General features: G+C 39.6%; 2 protein-coding genes and 1 long non-coding RNA gene across 14 annotated transcripts; 2 read left to right on the top strand and 1 right to left on the bottom strand.

The window, feature by feature from the left end:
- Nucleotides 1-443: 443 nt before the first annotated feature.
- On the top strand, nt 444-9,685 carry nab2 (NGFI-A binding protein 2 (EGR1 binding protein 2)). 11 transcript variants are annotated; one of them, XR_003747858.1, is made up of 8 exons: nt 449-1,080; nt 1,373-2,272; nt 2,398-2,528; nt 4,505-4,556; nt 4,709-4,805; nt 5,093-5,284; nt 5,808-5,920; nt 8,284-8,409. XR_003747858.1 is itself a non-coding variant. In XM_028968237.1 (7 exons), the coding sequence occupies exons 2-6, from the start codon at nt 1,385-1,387 to the stop codon at nt 5,267-5,269; spliced, it is 1,296 nt and encodes a 431-aa protein (XP_028824070.1). In that variant the 5' UTR covers nt 444-1,080; nt 1,373-1,384; the 3' UTR covers nt 5,270-5,284; nt 5,847-9,685. The 11 variants fall into 11 exon arrangements, 9 of the variants coding, with proteins under 9 accessions (XP_028824070.1, XP_028824069.1, XP_028824071.1 ...); XR_003747859.1 differs by having other exon boundaries at nt 450-1,080; nt 5,847-5,920; XM_028968237.1 differs by having other exon boundaries at nt 444-1,080; nt 5,142-5,284; nt 5,847-9,685.
- On the bottom strand, nt 8,897-13,222 carry LOC114782170 (uncharacterized). Of its 2 annotated transcripts, none has more exons than XR_003747861.1 (2): nt 13,000-13,222; nt 8,897-11,583 (listed from the first exon to the last, which is right to left on the bottom strand). It is a non-coding gene; the product is annotated as an uncharacterized LOC114782170 (long non-coding RNA). The 2 variants fall into 2 exon arrangements; XR_003747860.1 differs by having other exon boundaries at nt 8,897-11,448.
- Nucleotides 13,223-13,277: 55 nt separating this feature from the next.
- Nucleotides 13,278-19,024, top strand: bloc1s1 (biogenesis of lysosomal organelles complex-1, subunit 1). The gene is made up of 4 exons (XM_028969398.1): nt 13,278-13,415; nt 13,858-13,930; nt 16,365-16,497; nt 17,732-19,024. Exons 1-4 carry the CDS (start codon nt 13,355-13,357, stop codon nt 17,825-17,827), a joined length of 363 nt encoding a protein of 120 aa, XP_028825231.1. The 5' UTR covers nt 13,278-13,354; the 3' UTR covers nt 17,828-19,024.
- The last annotated feature ends 336 nt before the right edge of the window (nt 19,025-19,360 follow it).

Here is a 19,360-nt window from a genome sequence, read left to right as displayed (position 1 = left end):
TCACTATTTTATTTTGCTATTCTAGGACTGTTTATTTGTACAGTGAACTTTAATATTATACAGTCGACATAGTGTCTGTGGTATTGGTTTTTTCTGCTCTTATCTTCCCGCCGTGACAATGTAAATTTCCCACTTGTGGGACTAATCGTCTAATCTTATCATTAACTGGCGTTACATATTTTGAGAAGGCCGTCATTAATCATACGCCGTTTATTGGCATTCAAATGATTAATAAGAAATTAATAATATCAAAATGTTTTAAAATAGCGAACGCTGCCACCATGTTAAATAAACAGGAAAAGGCTGCTGACATCACAGCAAACGTCAGGCATCTCAGTGGACTTCCGGTGTTCCGAACGAAGCAGTCAAACAGACCAAACTCGGTCTGCACGGGATGTGATTTGTTCCACCAATCAAGGGAAAGTGAAATACACGGTAAACAAACGTAAAAGGGAAAACGTGTGTAACCGAGCTGAGGGCACGGGCGGTGTCATTAAAGAGTCGGAGACATTGGCCTCAACTCACTTCCACTTTACTTTTTTCCCTTCAACGTCAAAAACTCAGAACAGAACAAGGGAACATCCCACTCTGAATACACATTGCCGGCTACGGCAAGCCCCGAGGGGACAAAAGTACACTCCCACGGCTACCCCTGTCAGTCATTCCAACTATAGAAAACTCTGTTACACGCGTATGAATGAGATTAGAAATGCCTGGCGTTGAGAAAACCCTCTCCACCCACACTCGAAAGCCGCCTGTCTTCTCGGGAGAGGAAAGCTTTTTTTCGGCCAGATGGTGTGCCGCAGTCCGCCTACTGCTTTCTTTCACCCACACAGGCAGCAAAACAAGAGTCGTTAGCAGCTCGCTCGTTCGACGTGGGAAGAGGGGAGGACTTCGGCAAACGGAGCGCAAGCAACTGCAGCCACCCCCGAACTTCGTATCATCTGTGCACTCGGATTCGACTGATAGAACCGCGCTGCTTGCATTTTTTACTTTACAAATTTGTCGTTGGGAGAAACCTGGATTCTCCGCTTAGCTGCTGCTCATCCCCAACATCGCCATTTGCCTGAGGTGGAAGTGGTAAGTAGGATTTGAAACTACACAGTATATACGATTTCACCAGCACAATACGACTCACGTGTTACCTTGTTGACACGAGTCCAGTAATGAATAGGTGCATTAAGACAGGATTCAATAAGATCCAGGAATTTTGTATAAGGGCAGATAAAAAAAAGCAGATTTAGCAATTGATTCAAGTTTGCTCTTGTGTATGTGTTTACTTGACCGTGTCCGTTAATGTCAAACTTTTTAACATACATTTCATTATTATTGCATGTGCCAATGTCCAATTCTTATTGAAATTCTCCTGCAGACAGGGTGCATCATGTCGTTGCCACGGACACTGGGTGAGCTCCAGCTGTACAGTGTACTCCAACAAGCTAACCTTCTGGCATACTATGCCACATTTATCCAGCAGGGAGGTGATGATGTTCAACAGCTTTGTGAAGCTGGTGAAGAGGAGTTTCTTGAGATCATGGCGCTGGTCGGCATGGCGACCAAGCCACTGCATGTGCGTCGCCTCCAGAAGGCCCTTCGTGACTGGGCAGCAAATCCAACACACTTTAACCAGCCTCTGACAAATGGGAGTGGGATCCCACACTTCAATACTGACATTTTAGCAGCAGGAGGAACGTCTGCATTTGGAAAGAGGAAGGCACTCAGCAATGGGCAGCCAGGGTTGCTGTGTGACGGAGATGAGTTGGAGGCATGTCTCACTCCACTGCGAGACACAGGCAGCCCCTGCAGCCCTGGCTCACAGGTCTCCCATCTGTCTCCTGACTCTCTTTTCAAAGGCAAACTGTCTCCTGTGGATCCTCAATGGCTTAGTCCTGATGCAAATGAAGAGCAGTCCAGCCCCCCTCTCACTACCTTGGCTGTGCAGGCTCATCCTTCAAGGGCTTCCTCCATACCACCTATGCAGTCATCTTCCACTTCGTCCTCATCTCCATGGCTGGGGAGACAGCTAGACCTAGAAACGATGCAGGCGGTGGGAGAGAGTGTGGAGCATCTTCTCAGGACCATACCACATGCAGACCCAGGTGAGGTGAAAACGCTGCTGCAGCTCAACAAAAAGATGGCAAAGACAATGGGACACATTTTCAGCCTGAAGCCACATGACTGCAACAAGGAGGAGGAGATACGCAAGTACAGCCTCATCTACGGTCGCTTTGACTCCAAGAGAAGAGAAGAAAAACAGCTCACAAACCATGAGGTGAGCAGATTCTGGCATGTGTGTTATGACTGAGTTAGTGTGAGTTAAGAGACTGATTTTATTTGTTTGGTTCTGCTATGTGATTGGCTGTTTTGTTGTTCAAACACATCTAATGTTTGATCTAGATGATCATTAATGAAGCTGCTGCCCAGTTCTGTATCCGTGACAATGCCTTGTTATTGCGCCGGGTTGAGCTCTTTTCATTGGCCAGGCAGGTTGCACGGGAGTGTGCCTGTACCTCTTCACTCATCACCAGGTACAACACACTTCTCTTCACATTTGACCTTGCCCCTGTACTGATCTCACTGTATAGCTGGATGTCTCTCACACTGAAAACAGATCCATGTTATGGCTGTGATAGAGCTGTGCTGAAGTTGTAGTGTGGCTGTTATGAAGCTATAATAAGACTTTGATGGAATAGGCTGTGATTGGATTTGGTGTTGTGATTTTAATGTTACTATAATTTTTTCAGTTTTGTGAATACTCACACATCAAACAAAATGCTGTGGGCCTCATTTATCAATACAAGTGTATATTTGGGTGAAGAATTCAAGGTGTGGCAAGTTTTATGAGTGATTCATGAAACAGGTGTATCTGTGCCAATACATGTGTACATCCGTCTTTATCTCAGCATGCGTCAATACCGCTGCCATATTTGGATGGGGATCCAAACTCAACCACACTTCTCTGACTGTACACGCGACATGCTGGGCTTTTGCGACACATAGGGCTGTAATATCGAGCGAGCAAAGAATCGATGCGTAACATTTCATAAATAAGATTTTATTTATCATCTTGTATGTTATGAAATGACAAATAATGCTATCAATTTATTTCTGGCTCAGTCGTAAATACATGTCTGACATTTGGGGGAAAAAAACAAGACTATAAAAATCACTTCACAACATTGCCAGTTTTTTAATTCTGTATGCCACTTTAGCCATGATAGACGTTAGTTCCTTTAAAAGCAGCTCTTCCCCCATTCCAAGATGTTTTATGTACATAACAGTACATAAAACATAACATAAAAGTAATCATGGTGCTTCCACAACAATCATTCCAAAATTACCTGGATACTCAGGTGTCATAAAATGTTTCCTTCAAGTAAATAATACTTTTTGATCATAGGTTATGAACCTTCTCCTTGCATGAAATTTTAATATGATAAATGTGCAGTAGTGGACATGTTTTAAAGCTATAATTCGTTAATATAATGCAATGTGATGAGAAGCACAAATGTTTCCTATAATCATGTTAGGAAAAATAGGAAAATCCAACCTTTAATTAAAGTGCATTTATTCAGTGAGAAGAAAATCCCACATTAAGAAATAATATACATCAAATCATGTAAGTCACAATTATTAGCACCCCCTGATTTTAATATTTTTTACAACCCCCTTTTGCAAACAAAACACCATCTTCTTTCTATAATGTTTCACAAGATGGGAGAATACAGAAAGAGGGATCTTCGACCATTCCTCTCTAATTCTCTAATCTAATTCATCCAGTGACTTGGGTCCTCTCCTCTGCTCTACCCTCTTCAGCTCAGTCCACAGGTTTTCAATGGGATGGAGGTCTGGGTACTGAGATGGCCATGGGAGGAGCTTGATTCTGTGTCTGGTGAACCATTTCTGTGTAGATATAGCCACATGTTTAGGGTCATTATCCTACCCAGCAACGACTGATCTCTTTCGGGTAGAGGCCACCCGATTTTGCTTTCACCAGACCCAGTTAGAGAGTTTGTTGATGAAAATGTCCATCTTGGTCTCATCTGACCAAAGCACACGGTCCAGTACTGTTTAGCAAATTCCAGATGTTTGCATTTGTGATTGTAAGTGAGAAGAGGCTTTTGTGACCCCAAGATGTTACCATTTGTTGCAATTCTTTAACAGTGAGCTTTGGAGAACTTCTCACTGTGTGTGGGGGCAAAAAAAACTTGCTTCCTCACCCAGGCTTGTTTACCACTGTAAACTTCTCAATGATTCCTCTGACCTTAGATATGGGCAGCTGCAGTGTACATTCATTCAGCTGGTAAGATGTGTGAGAGAAGAGAATGGCTGTTCCACTAACAACAAGCCACACAAAACAATCTAGAAGTTCACCTCAGCAACTCTTTTCTCAGATTATCACACAGAGCAGATGTGTCTGTAAATGTGTCTAAATTATTGTAGCCAATTACTTAATTATCACTAATTAAGTGAAAAGTAACTTTTGTTCTTGTTGTCTTGTTAGGACAAGTTTGGATGACAGAGCTGTTCTAACACAGAAGAGAAGCAGACAGGAGGTTGGGGTCGTAGTCAAATCTGCATGATGAATACATAATACTATTGTGCTGCAGTTCGCAGATGGAAGTTTGGATTAAGCCTTTGGCTCTGCTTGTTAATAAACTTGAAAAGCAAATGTGTGTAACACAGGTGTTATTCTGTGTTCCCATAGATGGAGTTGGAAACTTCGCTAAGTGGTGTAGATGGCTTAGAAGCCATGTCCCTCATTGCCATACAATCAGCAACTTATGAGGATAGCCTGACCCAAGGTATGTGTGTGTGTGTGTGTGTGTGTGTGAGAGAGAGAGAGTATTTACAGCAATTTTGAGAGAATCATTCAGACAAGTTCGCATGAGACATTTTCTGTTGTTTTAACTGTGATAATATTCCAAATTCCTTCCATTTTATTATTGTTGTTATGGTTTATCTAAATGGATTAACAGCAATGCAACACAACTGTAAAGTCATCACCCCTGTGTTGAACTCAGACCTGTCACACCAGCTTGTGTTTTTACTGTGTCCTGAAGCTTGTCTGTATAATTCTGTGTCCCATTAGACATAGTCCCTCGGCCCCAACTGTCCTCATTCCCCTGTCACCCCACCAGCACACCTTCACCTGCCACCCCTTCACCTGCTAACTGGAGCCGCCAGCTCATGCAGCAAACGCTCATGGATGAGGGCCTGCGATTGGCTAGGATGGTGTCATATGACCTCTCTGGCCAGGGCAGTCTAGGTTCAGAGAGTCCAGGTGAATACAAAAACATGACGGACACATTACACAAAAACACACATTACAGGCTCTGTTTCGTGGTTTAGTTCTTTCATTTGAGTTCTTTAAAAAGGACTATAAACAACACAGAGGGAGTGAGGGGATGCTGCAGGGGTGGATGGGGACACAGGAAGTAGTGTGGGGGTGGTAAATTAGAACCTTTTTCCATTCTGAACTGACGTAATACAGCAGTGTGGGTGGAAAATGGAGAATAAGGGCATATGAGTAGGATTAAGCAAGAAGGGCGTTCATTCATATAACAACAGAATTGAAAAAAGTCAGAGGGTAGGTGGCACAATGTCTCCCATTGAAGAATCTGATAAAAATTATGTCATCGCTTTTTATTGAACCCACTATTTTCTATGAAAAAACATGTCACTGAAGAGGCAATGTATTTAAGAGGGCAATGTATTTAATTACATTGCCCTGCCCTGGCTCACTCTAATATTTTGTCAACTGACTTATGGCATTGTTTCAGTAAACTTATGCAATGTCACAACAGGATTTATCTGTCCAGAGTTGTATTAAATTTTTGTTGAAGATGGGTGAATCGAACCACAAGTCTTCTCTTGCATGTCTCAGTGGAGATCAAATCAGGACTCTGTGGAGGCCAAGGTATGTCACAATAGTTTCTCATGCTCCCATTCTGTTGCTATCCGGTTGCACTCATTCTCTACAACTAAAATGGTCACAGTGATGTCCAGTATGCTTGTGTTCTGGGCCAATTGAAGCAACCCCTGATCAAAAAAGTGCTTTCCCTTCTGACCCTAAAACATGTTACATATGGACCACATTTTGTGATTTCCAGCAACCCAAAGCAAAATTTATGATTAGCCTCACTAACCTGACCTTCATTAGGTGATACAGCTAGGGATGTATACCAATACCTGGAGTTTGGACATTGGCTGATCCAGAGTACCATCCAATAAGCAAAATGTTCTCTTATTGTGGGGAGGAGGCTGATACTCTTTTATGTTTAAGAAAACAGGAGAACTCCATAGTCACTTAAGACTTTTGTGTACTTGAAAGACAATACAACAATGACATAAACCTATGCATACACTTATACAATATTATACACCATATTAAAATAACGAATATTTGTAATATTAATTAAATCACAAACTAGAGCAAACAGACATAAGTCAAAATGTAATCTGATTATATAAACAAAGCATTCAAATTAATTAGCGAGGTGCCAGCAACATGTTTTCCATGTCCTTAACATGTGTCTTCTGACATGAGGGTTTTAGAAATGAGGCATTCGCTGCATAAGTTACGATGTTTCTAGCAGAGCATTAGGTTATAATGAAATAAAATAGTCTATTTCTTTTCAGTGACACATTTGGTCCTCAACTTTACCTCCTTTTTGTTTGGAATTCACTGTGCTGCCGTTTCTATTGTCTTGTCTTTTTATCTGTTTCTCACATGCACACCTTTGCCAGGGTGTGTAAAATCTGGGCAAGATTTATTATGGAGATCCGAGGGGTGAGGTTGCCGTCAGATCCTTGTTTTTTCACCTTTTTGCACACTTGGCAGCATTGAAAGGCATGTTCAGTATGCCGCTCTTTATGGTGCTTGCACATGATAACCAATCGTGGAGGTTTGAACAGCATTTTTACACAAATTTCTTGTATCAAAAATATGTTGTGAACCTTTTAAAATTGCATTGTGAACCTGGAGTTTATTGGTCCGGTAGGCTTGATGTAGAGAATGGGGGCTGGTGTGCCACAGTGTCTTCATAGGAAAGTTACATGTCAGTATTATTATTATTATTATTTTTACCACTTAATAGGCTTCGCTAAGCAGGTAAATTCACATAGGCTTGTTCTTTTCATATTAAGGCACACCAATACCAACTAGTTTTAAGAAACCTTTTTTTTTTTTTTTTTTCCTATTTGTGGCACCCCCTAGATGGATGGCACCCATAGCATTTGCCTACACCGTCTATGCCATAGCCTGGCCCTGTCCTTCGCACACAGATCCTGAGCAGATCCTACATTGGTTAGGATGTATTGCCAAGTGTTGATGGGTGATGTTTGAGTTGATCAGTGGCTAACAAAAGGGCAGATACCCACTGACCATGAGTATATATGAACAAGTTTCCTCTCTCAGTTTACAGTTGTGGCCAAGATTTTTGAATATTACACAAATACTGCTTTTCACAAAGTTTGCTGCTTCTGTTTTTATTAAGTCCATTTGCATATACTCCAGAATGTTATGAAGAGTGGTCAGATTAATTGCAAAATCACTAAGATTGCACCTAAACCTACCATTTATCGGATCATCAAAAACTTCAAGGAGAGGTTCAGGTGAAGAAGGCTTTGTGGCATCTGGAAAATTGATTTCTGCAGGTCTACATCCTGAGATCTTGTGTGGGACTTTCAACATTTTGGCTAAAACAGACATGAATAAAGAATGGTACAAAAACATCCCCTGACAGCAAATTCTCTGAAGCATCTAATAACAGTTTGGTGAAGAACAGCATGATTGAGTACCATGTCATAAGGCCAAAGCGATAACTAAGTGACTTCGGGAACAAAACATTGAAATTATTTTTTGTTGAATCCAAACTCCCTGAACCTCAATCCAATTGAGAACTTGTAGTCAATCCTCAAATGGCAGGTGGACAAACAAAAACCCACAAATTCTGATACTCCAAGAACTGATTATGAATTAATTGGTTCCAATCAGTCAGGATTTGGCCTAGAAGTTGATTGACATGCCATGGCGAATCACAGAGGTCTTGAAAAAAACGGCAACACTGTAAATATTGACTCTTTGGGCAAACGTGATATAATTGTCAATAAAATGCTTGTAATTATTCTTCAATACACCACTGAAACTGACAAAAAGATCTAAAAACTGTGAAGCAGCAAACTTTGTGAACATTCACAAAACTTTTGAGATTGGCTGTATATGTTCTATGTTGAATCTGTCCATAAGCCTCCAGTCTAATGAGGTGTTCTCTTTGTCAGAACCGGAGCGTAAAGGGTCTGACAACAGAGTCTCTGCCGTCGGCTTCAACATGAGGGACAGTCCCACCTGCAAGGAGGACTTGGAAAATTGCATCAAATGAAAGACATACAAGTTTAACAACGTTCAATACTCTCGCTACCCATTATCATATGAAAACTGTGATAATGATACTAATTTAATACAGTAAAATGTAACTAATTTTAAATTATTTAAAATGTTCAGTTTATTTTAGACTTTAATGCACAGGCATTAAATGTGTTTAACAGTATGTATTATTAATTTTCCAAACTATACACAAGAATGATTTGAGTTTATATAAACATTAATATAGTGAATATACATTTACTGCGGTGTCCTGGAGCCTTTTTCCTGCTAGAATGTTTTATTACTAGCACAAATATGCATGTATGAAGGGAACAGTCAGAACAATGTGGCTTCTCCTTGTAAGTCGCTTTGGATAAAAGCGTCTGCCAAGTAAAGTTAAAGTAAAGTAACAATGCTTTTTACGCCGTTTTGTTACTAGCAGCAATATAATGCATCCAGTGCATCACTTTTTTTTCACATTTTATGTTACAGCCTTAATCCAAAATAAATGCCCATAATGACAACATGAAAACTTGAGGCTTTGGCAAGTTTATTAAAAATAAATCAAATGAGAAAGCACATGTACATATGCTTTCACAGCCTTGGCAATAATGTTTCTCAGCTGCAGGAACTGGGAGACTAGTCAACATAGAGGGAAAGATGACTGCAGCAATGAACATAGACATCCTGAATGAAAACCTTCTCCAGAGCGCTATGCCCAGAACCTAGGGCGACGGTTCATCTTCCAGCAGGACAACAACCCTAAGCACACAGCCAAGATATCAAAGGCGTGGCTTCAGGACAATTCTGTGAGAGTCCTTGAGTGACCCAGCCAGAGCCCAGACTTGAATCTGATTGAACATCTCTGGAGAGATCTTAAAAGGGCTGTGCACCAACACATCCCATCCAATCTGGTGGAGTTTGAGAGGTGTTGCAAAGAGGAATGGTAGAAAATGGCCAAGGATAGGTGTAGCAAGCTTGTGGCATCATATTCAAAAAGGCTTGAGGCTGTAATTGCTGCTAAAGGTGCATTGACAAAGTATTGAGCAAAGTCTGTAAATGTTTGTTTTTTTATTTTTAACAAATTTATGTTAATGGCGTGTTGTGTATAGATTTCTTAGAAAAAATGCATTTATTCTGTTTTGAAAATAAGGCTGCAACATAACAAAATGTGAGAAAAAACAATGTGCTGTGATTTCTTTCTGGATGCAACTCTTTTGGAAAGAGGGTGGTCCACCAATGAAATAAAGTAATAGAACAAGAAATTGTGTCAAAAAAATTGTTGTGTCTGTAACTTTTAAAAAAATTTTTTATTCATATTATGTATGTTGTATTTCCTTTTTCCTTGTCTTTTTACTGGTCGTTTACACATTTTAATTACAATTATGAATTTACCATTCTATTAGGGAAAATAAAAGTAAAGGATCAGTTAGTCTTGGCACTCTTGACATAAAAAAAAAAAAACGTTGGAAAAGTTGCAGATAGTCTTTATTTTGGTCTTGTAATACATAGTCGTTTTTTTAATTAACGGAAAAATGCAATGATAAGCAATAGTTTCCTTAAAGTATTAATAGTTTAATAGTGCTCTCTGAATCAATTCTTGAATATGAAAATAAATTAAGCTGCCTGCTATTCACCACCACTGTTTTACTGGATCTTTTTTGGAAATGTTTTCATTTTGCGGACATTAGTTCCTGCTTAAGACATATGTCTAAAGGCTTCATGGTGAATGAACAAATCCAGTTTATGTAATTTTTTTTTCTTTTAGATATATTTGGCTGCTTGACTTTCTCTACAGCACGATTTCAGGTTAATTAACCTCATCCTTGAAATTGTGCCATGTAATACTGTGTTCTTCAACAGCTGTCAAGAAATCTTACAATTATGATGAGACCTTTCTGAGAAAAAAAGTGAAGCCTCTATTGACAGCAAATTCCAGTAGTGATAAACAAAAAATCCTAATTTAAAAAAGAAACCGTAAAACTCCACAGAAATATATATTCTGGAAGTTTGTTTTAGTCAGTATTAGCTCATGTTGTCAGATTTTCTAGACATCTTGAAATGTACAATCTGGAACGTAATAAGAGTAGGAAACAAGCCTTCCTTCTCTGTTAGGGCATATGACAGGGTCCATAATAAAAAAAAAATACCACAGTAATATTCTGCAATAATCTGTATTCTGGTAGTCTATATACAGTGGGTACAGAAAGTATTCAGACCCCCTTAAATTTTTCACTCTTTGTTTTATTACAGCTATTTGCTAAAATAATTTGTTCATTTTCCCTCATTAATGTACACACAGCAGTAGTAGCAGAAGCACCCTTTTGATGCATCAATTTCTTTTACAACTGGATCTGAAGATCCTCTGCAGTTCTGGCAGGTTGGATGGTAAACATTGATGGACAGCCATTTTTAGGTATCGCCAGAGATGCTTAATTGGGTTTAAGTCAGGGCTCTGGCTTGTGATGCCACTTCTTCATTATTTTAGCTGTCTTTTAGTCAGGGATACCCCTGTACTTGGCCACATTCATCTTTCCCTCGATTGCAGCCAGTCATCCTATCCTTGCAGCTGCAAAACACCCCTACAGCATGATGCTGCAATCACCATGTTTCACTATTGGGACTGTATTAGATAGGTGATGAGCAATGCCTGGTTTAATATATTTCTATTGATATAATAATAATAACTACCACCTTATTATAATAATAATGTTATAAAAACATTGCATGAACAATCATAATACATAATACACATACATTTGTAACAAAAATGCAGTGCATCCTCAATCCTTTTTTCTTTCAGCTCCTCCATCAGTCCTCCACAGCCTTTCACAGTGCGGCACACCTGCAATGAAAGTTTGACCAGTGTCCATCCTTTTTGGTTGTCAATACTTGCTGCAGGTGTACAATAATGGTTTCCAGCTTTCCCAGGCAACAGGTCCTGTCCTGCTCCAGCAGCAGCTTTACCTGCATTCCTCTTCCTGTATGTTGTGGTCCTGGGAGTGTGCTGTAGTGCAGGAAGAGGAGGCAGCTGGGCAGCAAGGGCCTGCAGCCTTGTAGTGCTGCTGAGGTAGTGCTTTCTATGGGTGAAGAGAACGCTGAGAATGAGGCAGAGGAAGAAGCAATTGCTCCTCCTGGGTGAACTTTGTTACAGATGATGCGTTCAGCTGATCGAACCACCCTCTGTCGAACAAATCTGTACCAAGCTCCCTGACCTTCAATAGGTTCATAGGTGTGTTACCCACTAGGATACTACCACCCATTAAAAAATACAATTAACCCACTTGTTCTTCATAGTTTCTAGGCAGAAAAAGCATGAGAAACGTGAGGTAACCTTTCCTCTTATGGTGATCAGAGGACAAATTCCTGCTCATCACTCTCGAGGAGCTGCTGCAGTTCACCCAGGAGGAGCAATTGCTTCTTCCTCTGCCTCATTCTCAGCGTTCTCTTCACCCATAGAAACCTACCACCACCTCAGCAGCACTACAAGGCTGCAGGCCCTTGCTGCTCAATTCTTCTACAGTGATGGGCCAGGAAGTTAGTGAACTCAGCCACCCCAACAATGGACTGTTCTCTCTGCTGCAATCAGGGAAGCGCTTTCGCTACCTGAAGTCCAACACAGAGAGAATGAGGAGGAGCTTCTTCCCACAGGCTATCCAAGCTCTCAACAACAACACTACATAGAACTCCAATACACTCCAGCACTTTCACTTTCAATCACTCTGGACTCTTTGCACAAAATCTCTGCTCTTTTTACTTTTTTTTTTGCTTTGTTAATCGTTATACGTTGACTTTCACTCATTTGCACACCTTCACCCTACCTGTTACACACATTTTATGTTAAAAACATAAAAGTGTAATATTTGGTTATGTTTGCAATATTTGCATATTGGTTTTCATTGTATACTTGCAATATTTGCAATACTGTGATCTGTAGCAGTCGCTAAAAGCATTTCACTGCATATCATACCGTGTATGACTATGTATGTGACAAATAAATTAGAATTTTGAATTTGAACCAGAAGACCCAGGTTCAAATCCCACTTACTACCATGGTGTCCCTGAGCAAGACACTTAACCCTAAATTGATCCAGGGGGACTGTCCCTGTAACTACTGACAATAAGGGTGTCTGTGTCTGCATTTTTCCAATTTACATCATTAATCAGTCTGCAGAGTTGTGCAAACTCTGCAGGGTCTCAAATTTGAAGTCCAAAAAGCAAACAGTCTTAACAGACTCTTTGAGAACAACTGCAGTCATAGTAGTAAACACTGATGCAGACATGGATCTGAGTATGACTATCTATACTGTAAATCACACTTACTGAATGCTGCACAGATACTGACCTCAACTGTACATTTATTTTAAGTGTTGCATTAAGCCCATAACATATCTGCATTTAATTTTAAAGAGCTTGCATATAGCCCATTAAATAAAGTCTATTTATTTAAACATACATGTCTACAGTACATGTTTGTTTGCCAACACGTTATTTATAATAATAAACATCTTATAATGCATTTATTTCTGACATTCGCACCGTAATGTATCGTTTGCACACATGCTAACATCTGTCATAGATATGAGCTTCCGACATTTTTTCCATTAATGAATGAAAAAAGTTTTACTCACGAAATCCAAGGGATAGTTGTGCTTCGCACCGTCTTCAGTCCGTGACGTTGTCGGGTGGAGAGGAGAACCTCGCAGTGCCTGCAGCCAGATGGTCTTGGGAGAGGGCTGCCCGCTGCAATGCCTGTTTGCAAAGCAAACTGGATTTAAGTATCAATACTAATGCTAATTGACATCGAAATCTATGCTAAATTCAATTTTGCAAGGTCCTCAGAAGTTTGTTATACAAATGTCAAAATAAAAGTAAACTAACAAACATTGAAAGGCTTTTATTGTGAAGTTCAAATGATCGAAGGACAACCGAAGTGACATTTCCGTTTTTATTGTTTACGTCACAGGGGCAGCAAGAAAAAGCAAGATGTTGTCTCGTTTACTGAAGGAGCACCAGGCAAAGCAGAATGAAAGGAAGGAGATGCAAGGTGAGCTGCGACTGACGTAATTTTTTGTGTGTGGTAGTGTGTACATTCCTCATCTGAACCACTTTCAGCAACCGAGGTCATAACACAGCAAACCAGACTTATACAGTTGGGACTATGAATGATGGGAGCTTGCTTAGAGTTCCACTAGAGTTCTCCAGGTTTCATAATATGCTGAACAGCTTTTAAGCGGCTTGATGGAGCCCAATAATTAGACATTTTTTCCACCAATATAGGATTTCTTTTTCTTCTGGCATGTTTAAAAAATGTATTGACCATCAGTTAATAATAAATAATATGGTGCTAGATGTGACATTAATTATTTTAACCCAGGTTTTTTTTTTTGTCATGGCAGTTTCATGCACATTTTAAAATGTACGACATTTTAAAAGTCAGTGCAGTGGCGCTTTTTTTTTTTAACTGATGTCCTTCTCTTGAACTTCAGAGAGACGAAGGCGTGAGGCGATAGCTGCAGCCACCTGTCTGACTGAGGCACTAGTTGACCATCTGAATGTTGGGTAGGTGTGAGACAAGAATCTCAGACATATTTCAATTTTTTGCCTAATTAAAATGGTCAAATTCAAAGTGAGAATGGTAAGTACTCGAGTTGAGGGGGAATGCCATCCTCCCCTGGGATAAAAACAGTCATAATCACCCCCCTCTAACATCCCTCCATTCCATCTCTTGTGCTATTTTATCAATTAATGCATAGGTCTACTGAGCAAATACTGTGAGCAACATTAAAAAATAAAAATTACCCCAGTAAGCAGCACAGCAGGTAAAGCCAGGGCCGGCCTGTGGAAAAGGCCCCCATAATCAGCAGGTTCACAAGACATTTTTAGCGCACACACTGGTATTTGATTGAAAATTTGTAACCTGACTGCTTTAGAAGTAAATCTGAATATCTGACACGTAACATCCACGCCATGCATTTTTCTTTAGGATCATAGAATATATTAATTATTTATAAATAATGAATCAACTATATTAATTATTTTCTTAAACTGCAAAAAAGATGGTACACAGTTGGTATTAGATCATGTACACTGTCATCAAAAAAATATGTCTGATAAACAATAAAATTCACCATTGCCCCTGATTTGTTTGTACAACATGACTACTGAGTATGGTGTGTTTAAACTTGGCAACATACTGACCTGATGGATTTAAGAAGAAGAAGACAGTCATAAGATTTAAAGTATATAAATATATATACTATTATATAGTTTAATAAAGTGATCTCTCTTACAGCACCATGCTGGGTCAGTAAAGTCAGTGCTGTCTGGCATTGTGCTATGTTGATGTCATATAGGAGTCGATTTTAGATACAAAACCTCAGCAGTTTAAATAGTTTTGAACATTTAATCCAAAGGGTAATTTCATTTCAAATGTCCAAATGCTCCCACTCAAACATCTCAACTGCCACTGCCCCATAGGCTTCATAAATTATAATAATCAGTTCTACTAGACTGTTAATAACTTATTGTCATGGATAATTACTACATGAAACATACATGTAGTTACTTTTTCTTCTAAATTATGATACAACAGAAACTTTTTGTACACGTTTCAGATTTCACCTATATTGGAGATCCAATATTTAAATATCTAAAGATTGAATATAAGATATAATTCAGGTATAGTTTACCATTAATCAAATGAAGCATTTAGTTGAGTTTAAGCTGTGTTAAGTGTCGTCTGCCCGCCTCTTTTTCATGTCTGTCTCCACAGTTCAGCTGGCAAGCAGGTTTTTTGGCGATACCAAGTATTCTGCGAAGGAGGGGAAGGTTATATCACCATATTATTAAACATGCAACTGTTTTGCTGGCAATAATTGACATGATTAAAGGAAACCAACAAGCTATTTATGCAAGATAATCCATAATTTTATCAAATGGATTAATTTATGGGGGGTTATATTGGATGGATCTGATTATTAGAAGCGGAGCACAGTGCAGAATCCCCACTGACATAGTATCACCAATACTCCCGTTTGCATCTCTTATCTGTGTCTTCGCCAGTCCTGGCTCTCCTAGGATCTCCAAAAACTATCTAGGTTCACGAAAAAGGGGAATAGTAGTGTGATTTGAGTGACCAAATGTGGAGGAAAATAAACAAAAAATAAAAATAAAGTGTGAGAGAGTGCAGTATTGAGACTGCCATCTGCAGGGCCATCTTGAATATACAAAGGATTTCATCAATTGAGGAAAAATGTGAAAAAGAATATAGTCTGATTTTATAGCAGAATGTCAACCAGGAAGTCCACCAGCATATGTCTTTACATGAAAGTGAGTGCTAAAAGGAGGTTAGTATTTTGGCATTTTTTTAAATTTTTATTATTATAGGCCTATTATAAGATGACCTAGCGTTTAAGGAAGCAGCCTTGTAATCAGAAGGTTGCTGGTTCGAATCCTGATCCGCCAAGGTGCCATTGAGGTGCCTGTTAGTGTTAGCATAAACATGTTAACATGCAAATATTTTAATATGTCCCAAGCATTACCAAATTTTACTCCATGCATTGTGGCCTTGCCCCTTTTTATGTTAACGTTTGTATACTAACAAGATCATTTTTAGATACACTAAATGTCACCAAATCACACTCACTAAATCATTGTTGTCTGCCCTATTAGCATTATTGGTGTTAGCACATTCATATAACTTTTTTTTTTTGCTTTTCAGCCCAAAATGAAATTTGTTCACAAAGATGAGATCACAGTATTTATTTGTGGGTGACATCTGAATGGTCAAAAGCCAGTCTACATCTTACTGCTTCGATTTATGAAAATTTCTTCCTACTCTACTGCGATTCTCATACTATCAAACTGCTGGTGAAATTAGCCTGTCACTAATGAGAAAGAGATACTTAAGTATCTGTGTAATTTGTCTCAACTTATTGGGCTCTCTCTCTCTCTCTCTCTCTCTGTGTGTGTGTGTGTGTGTGTGTTATTTCAGGGTAGCCCAGGCCTATGTGAATCAACGTAAACTGGACCATGAGGTGAAGACACTGCAGCTCCAGGCAGGGCAGTTTGCCAAACAAACAGCACAGTGGATAAACATGGTGGAGTGTTTCAACCAGGCGCTGAAGGTACACACACTCTCACAGCTTCATCACTAATACACTAATCATGTATTTCTGACATTGCTGTATCTATTTCACATACATATTGAGATACATATTCACCTGTAATAGAATAGCACTATTACTTGGAGTGTGAGGATAAAATTTGGCAATCATTCTGGCTGTGTTAGAGCTAGGCATGAATTTTTCTGGGAAAATTTATTTTTAGGCACATTTTTTTAATCCAGTGTTACTACATACCCATAATGACAATGTGAAACAAGTTTACTTGAGGTTTTGGCAAATTTATAAAAAATGTAAAGAAAGCACATGTACATAAGTATTCACAGTCTTTGCCATGAAACAGTAAATTGAGCTCAAGTGTTTCCCCTGATCATCCTTGACATGTTTCTGTAGCTTAATTGGAGTCCCACCTGTGGAGAAAAAAGTTAATTGGACATGATTTGGAAAGGCACTGTGGTGGGAATTTTCCCATCTGGGGAGCTGCAATAAAGAAAGTCAACTGAGTTGATTACCAAGTTTAATTTACCATGCTCCCACCCATTAGTAAGTTCACAAGCATATTTATACCACTCTGGGTGATGCAGGGTAGGAAAGCAGACTCACGCCAGCTTCGTCATAGTCGCCTGGACAAGGACACCAGAATCTGTCTTGTGTCCAGCATAACACACTATGTTTGGAAAACATTTTAGCCTTGTGCGTCTGCTGTCTTCTGACTGTTGCATGGCTAAAGGTAACAACACATGAAAAGTCCAGGCCCATACATTTTTCCGTCACAGCACACACCTGTCTAATATAAGGTCCCACAAACCATACATGAAGTTGATACGCATTATCTGTAGACCTCAGAGATAAGACTGTCTTGAGGCACAAATCTGGGGAAGGTTACAAAAAAAAATCTGCTGCTTTGAAGATTCCAATCACAGTGGCCTCCAACTTCTGTTAGTGGAAGAAGTTAAAAACCTCCAGGACTCTTCCTAGAACAATTGGGGGAGAAGGGCCTTAGTCAGGGAGGAACAAGAAGATCCTGGGACCTGTTGGTCACTCTGTCAGAGCTTCAGAGGTCCTCTATGGACAGAGGAGAACCTTCTAGAAGGGCAACCGTCTCTGCAATCAGGTCTGTGTAGTAGAGTGGCCAGATGGAAGCCACTCCTTAGCAAAAGGAGTTCGTTTTAGTGTGTGTCTGCTCTTGATCAGTGTTTACAGGCATTCTAAAACATATCTTTGTGTTTTTGTGCAGGAGATTGGTGATGTGGAGAATTGGGCTCGCAGCATTGAGATGGACATGAGGACAATCGCCACAGCTATGGAATATGTCCATAAGGAGCAGCTGTAGGCTGCATCCTCCCAAAGCCCCGGATGGGATGCCATAGCTATCATATCACACTGTGAGTCCAGACTGGAATTCAGCTGGGCTGAGATGAGTAGGGAATGCAACTATAACATCTTATGCATTCTCCTGAGAACTCAGCAGCAGTTTTGTTATGAGCATCATTGATGATAATGAATCTTCTGGACTTTCACGTCTGAATTGATTAGATTTTTGTATTATCTCTTATAAACACATATATAAACACATCTTATAATCTTGACCCTGTACAGTTTCTCTCTCTCTCTTGCTCTCTCTCTCTCTTTTTTTTTATTTATTTTTTTATAATATTTTCAAGTGAGGACCTTACGACTGACTTCATGGATGCGAGCTTGGGCTCCGACATTGTGGGTGGAGTTTACATGTGTTAGTGCAGGTTTCCTTCAAATACCCAAATACATGTACAGGTATATTGACAATTAGCCACAGTGGTGAGCATGTGCATGAATAATGAATAATGTGCATGAATACTCTGAGTGAGATCCAGATCTCTTTTCTGCAGATGGAAGATCCATACAGAAAGACAAACACAACTCCACCAACCACCAATCATGGTAGTGTGCCATGGCTGAAACCCTTTCACACTAGTGGTGTTGAAATTAATCCTAAAATCAATGCATCGCGATGCAGACACAGACTATATTGCATCAATGCTGTGCAGAACATAATTGATTACATCATAATGACGTTGCTTGGTGATTCTCATTAGTAGAGCGGGAATGACTGTGGCGGCCTGATGTACAGAGTACAGCGCTGCTCCGAGTAGGAGTTTCATTCTGCGTGGCGTGGCACCCATTACATATTTTTGCGTGACCAAGAGAGTCCAAGCTGGGAAGTTCTGCCACTTTGAAACACACACTCAACGCGGACTGAACACAGGCTGTTTTTCTGCTGATTGTAGCAAATCAAAGCATCCACTTAGTGTACAGTTCTCATTCTGTACATGGTCTAAATAGTCCCATCAGGGTGAAATGTTTAGTTTAATTCAGTTGACTTTAAAAATGTTGAATTCTGTAAAGAATACTGTTTTGAACTAAGATGTCACATTAATTTTTTTTTTACTCTCAGTATTGCTGGTCACTGTTTATATTTGAATAAAGGTGTTGACTGATTACTGTTTACCAATTTTTACTTGAATTAATAAAAGTAATGTTACAATAGAAAGGCAAATAAATGATTGTTCTATAAATCAGGTCAATAGTTACATACATTTTTTTACAATTACAAATATTATTTAATCTTGACAATAGAGGCTCCACTTGCTCCCTGGATCCAATCCCCTCACACCTCCTTCAGTCCATACAGCCCACCATAGTATCTGCTCTGACACACACCTTAAATTCCTCACTCACAACAGGAACATTTCCCACTGCTTTCAAACAGGCTGTCATTGCTCCCCTGCTCAAAACATTTATTGGATAGCTACCGCCCAGTCTCCAACCTTACTTTTCTTTCAAAAATTCTTGAAAGAGCAGTCCTGGCTCAACTTTCTTCATTTCT

This window comes from Denticeps clupeoides, chromosome 2, assembly GCF_900700375.1.
Source record: "Denticeps clupeoides chromosome 2, fDenClu1.1, whole genome shotgun sequence".
In the NCBI taxonomy this organism is placed as follows: Eukaryota; Metazoa; Chordata; class Actinopteri; order Clupeiformes; family Denticipitidae; genus Denticeps; species Denticeps clupeoides.
The sequence above is the reverse complement of the archived record's forward strand: the minus strand, read 5'-3'. Positions and strand labels throughout refer to the sequence as shown.

Excerpts from the sequence above, each read along its gene's own strand:
- nab2 (XM_028968200.1), top strand. The coding sequence starts at position 1,385 with ATGTCGTTGCCACGGACACTGGGTGAGCTCCAGCTGTACAGTGTACTC. Across the intron at positions 2,273-2,397 it reads AACAGCTCACAAACCATGAG|ATGATCATTAATGAAGCTGC; the intron begins GTGAGCAGATTC and ends TGTTTGATCTAG. Across the intron at positions 5,285-8,283 it reads TCTAGGTTCAGAGAGTCCAG|AACCGGAGCGTAAAGGGTCT; the intron begins GTGAATACAAAA and ends TCTCTTTGTCAG.
- bloc1s1 (XM_028969398.1), top strand. The coding sequence starts at position 13,355 with ATGTTGTCTCGTTTACTGAAGGAGCACCAGGCAAAGCAGAATGAAAGG. Across the intron at positions 13,416-13,857 it reads TGAAAGGAAGGAGATGCAAG|AGAGACGAAGGCGTGAGGCG; the intron begins GTGAGCTGCGAC and ends CTTGAACTTCAG. Across the intron at positions 16,498-17,731 it reads GTTTCAACCAGGCGCTGAAG|GAGATTGGTGATGTGGAGAA; the intron begins GTACACACACTC and ends GTTTTTGTGCAG.